Here is a 3721-nt window from a genome sequence, read left to right as displayed (position 1 = left end):
TTTATTAAGTATTCAACTTTCTAAGTTGTCACTTGTCACCTACCTGAATGGCGCAAAATTTATATAGGGGAATGAGAGGAAAACAAATATATTTCGACCTAAGTAGGGATCGTAATAAAAATGAAAAAATAGGGCAGGGTTGAGAAATGCATGTGCTAAGTAGGGCCAATCAATTTGGTAATTCAAGTGGAACAAGTGCATGTGCGTTTTGGTAGTTGTTTTATGACCTAAAAACTAATGGTTCTAACAGTTTTCGACTACTCTCTCAAAATGTGAGCCCTGCTAAACTTGTCGCTTTCTACTATGTCTATATTTGTTTGCAATTTTATGCCTAAATTTCAGCTTCTATTTTTCTGTATAAATAGCTAGCTAGCTAGCTTTGTCCATAACCCTCAGCTCATCTCTTACCACTCTCTCATTCTCTTCTTACCTATATCAAAGTTTGCTCATTAATGGCTAATCTAGCAATATTCTCCATTATCTCACCTCTCTTCTTTTTTTTAAGCTTTTACTTTCATGGAACTTTTGCTGATTATGGTGGCTGGCAAAATGCTCATGCCACTTTCTATGGAGGGGGTGATGCCTCTGGCACTATGGGTATGTCCACAATTATCTGCTTTTCATTTCTTCCTTTCTATGTTTTTTCACGTTAAATCAAGTTTGACTATATACAATCCTCATACTATTAATTAGCTTCAAATTTAACTCATATATATTGAAAACATACACAAATTTTACACTCTCTGTACATTTTCATTTATTTTACTAGGTAACATGCCTCATTTTCTAGGTTACTAAAGTTAGTATTCCCTCTGTTTCAATTCAAATGACACACTTTTCTTATTAGTCCGTTTCAAAATGAATTACATACTTTTATATTTGAATATAATTTAACTTTAAGCTTTTTATTTTATCACTTTATCCTTAATGGGAGACTTTTATAGCTACACAAATATCATGGTCCCACAAAGCTTTTGCCCCTTAAACTTTTAGAATCACATATTTTAGAAGTATTTTTTTTTCCTTAAAAATATGTCAAGTCAAACTACGGAAGAAGTATAATATGACATGATAGTGTAAAAAAAATTTTGCACTGTCAGTAAAGAAGTTGAGCTTAATTTATATACAACTAGTAACTAAAAGCAGGGATGGAGGGAGACTAGAACCAACGGGATCAACCGAATCCAGTAGCTTTAGTCCAAACTATGTAATTGTCTTACAAATTTGTTAATATATATATATATATTACTTAATTCAGTAAGTTAAAAGATTGAGAATCCCCATAAGTTTGAAATCTTAAAAGAAGATATGATTGGGCAAATGCAGGGGGTGCTTGTGGATATGGAAATTTATATAGCCAAGGGTATGGAACGAACACTGCAGCACTCAGTACAGCACTATTCAACAATGGTTTAACATGTGGGGCTTGTTACGAGCTGACTTGCAACAACAATGGTGAATCGTGCCTCCAAGGGAGCATTATTGTGACTGCAACAAACTTCTGCCCTCCAAATCCATCCCTCCCTAACAACAATGGTGGTTGGTGCAATCCCCCTCTCCAACACTTCGATTTAGCTCAGCCTGCTTTCTTGCAAATTGCCAAATACAGAGCTGGAATCGTTCCTGTTTCTTTCCGAAGGTAAGCTTTGATGGATTTAATTTTTATATAAGAAACTTTTACGATACCAACCTAGTTTAACGTGTTATAATTAATAGGAAACTTGCCTTTTTAATGGCAGTTAGTTATGAGCTTAAACATGTCGTAACATTTGTTTTCTGATATAAAATTCTTTGTTTTTGGTGTATTGCAGGGTGCCCTGCAGGAGAAAGGGGGGAGTAAGGTTTACAATAAATGGACACTCATTCTTCAACTTGGTTTTGGTGACCAATGTTGGGGGTGCTGGTGATGTTCAATCAGTCTCAATTAAAGGGTCTAATACTGGATGGCAAACAATGTCGAGAAATTGGGGCCAAAACTGGCAGAACAATGCTAATCTCAATGGCCAGAGTCTTTCATTTCAGGTCACCACTAGTGATGGAAGGACTCTCACTAGCAACAATGCTGCACCAGCTAACTGGCAATTTGGCCAAACTTTTGAAGGGGCTCAATTTTAATTTATTAGAGTAGTTTTTATTACTATAAACATCTTAACGAAAAAGTAAAAGAAAAATAGAGGTTTTTTCAACTTCTAATTTGTATATGGCATTGAAAGGGTGAGTAGGTTTGGGAGAGGCTTGGGGAGTTTGGCGGTAAAACATCCGATACGGGTAAGTTTTTTACCGAGTTTGGCTTTATTGCTGTGGTGGCTGGTTAGCACCCGCTTAGGCCTATAGTAGATATGATTGGATCTTGAGTTGAAATTTTTACAACTTATGTATTTTTATCCTTTTTTTAGAGATATTATTAGTGGGCCATTTATGGATTTGTAGGCCACTTAAATATCGCATAGATTTATCTGGGGCCATTTCTGTTAGTCCCTAATTCATTGTGTAAGCATAATTGGGGCGACTTAATGTCACGTTATCCTTTTGTATAATCGCATTAGTAACACTTCTTCTGCTAATTTTTATTTTTATATTTGCCTTCCATCTGAATATTTTGCTTGGCATTAGGCAAATGACCAATACGATAGAGGAAAGACTATGTTCTAATCCGTCTCTATTTCACCAAGATTGCTTGACGCCTTTCTTACAATCTATGAAACTACCAAAATGTCTTTATATTAAAACATAATTTACGATAAAATTAATGATGCTACTGAATTTGCAACTTCAGTGATGAAATTTCCCAATATGTTGTCTAGGGATGTCAATTGTTATGTTTGCCTATTCCAAGAAATTTATATCAACCACCTTTTTCGGTTAATTTATTGTGTATAACCAAAATTAGATTTTACGTACCATCTCAATGATCTCAATTTCTCTCCAACCTATTGATTTTAAGCATTTTTTTTCTAGGAACGTAATAATACTGATGTTACAACGATTCCCAGTTGTTAATAATAGCAAGATTGTGTTTGACTAAAAAGTGTTAAGCTTTTTGTTAAACCAATTAATAAGAAAATAGAGGATAAATCCTAGCCAAAGATAATTAACTCTAGATCGAAACACATTGAATAAGAGAATAAGATGTAGTCAAGCTCATGAACTTTTAAGATTTAAAGAGATATGGAACATAAATGACATGCTTACATTCTTGATGTACTACTCTGTAATGTAAGAATAAAGAAGGAAAAGGAGGAATGTCATTAACAGCTGCGGGATCTATCTTTATTGATTTGAGAAAGATGATTACAAAGATTTGTCGCCAAGATCTGAAACTTCTCTTATTTTCTTTTACGCAGCCTTCTGATGTTCCTCCCCCTTCTTTTCTCTAGGGGAACCCCTATATATATAGAGTAAGTGTTCCCTTTTATCCAACGGTCCTTAACCAAAGTACCCTAATCTGTTGATAATACATTGGGTCGTTCCTCTCAAGTGTCACGACACATGCTTTGCCCTACAAGCTTTTTGACAGTTCGATCTCGGCAGCAGCCGAGATACTCGGCGTTGTGATGCCTTTACGGATACGACCAAGGCTTAGTCGGCCCCTCTTCATTCCTTTTAACGTTGATCCACGAGTGGTCAGATTTCGACCCATACAGTAGTCCTCCCGCTTATTGAGGTCGCCTTTGGGCGAGTTCGATGGGCGGACTTCATCGATCAGAACTTTTATGAGAAA

General features: G+C 35.7%; 1 protein-coding gene across 1 annotated transcript; it reads left to right on the top strand.

Moving 5' to 3' along the window:
• LOC109232167 (expansin-A4-like) lies at positions 371-2564 on the top strand. Its single transcript, XM_019397874.1, has 3 exons — positions 371-597; positions 1327-1639; positions 1812-2564. Exons 1-3 carry the CDS (start codon positions 453-455, stop codon positions 2113-2115), a joined length of 762 nt encoding a protein of 253 aa, XP_019253419.1. The 5' UTR covers positions 371-452; the 3' UTR covers positions 2116-2564.

The sequence above is a fragment of the Nicotiana attenuata genome, chromosome 1 (genome assembly GCF_001879085.1).
Source record: "Nicotiana attenuata strain UT chromosome 1, NIATTr2, whole genome shotgun sequence".
In the NCBI taxonomy this organism is placed as follows: Eukaryota; Viridiplantae; Streptophyta; class Magnoliopsida; order Solanales; family Solanaceae; genus Nicotiana; species Nicotiana attenuata.
Note: the sequence above shows the minus strand (reverse complement) of the source record. Positions and strands in the feature narration are given on the sequence as shown.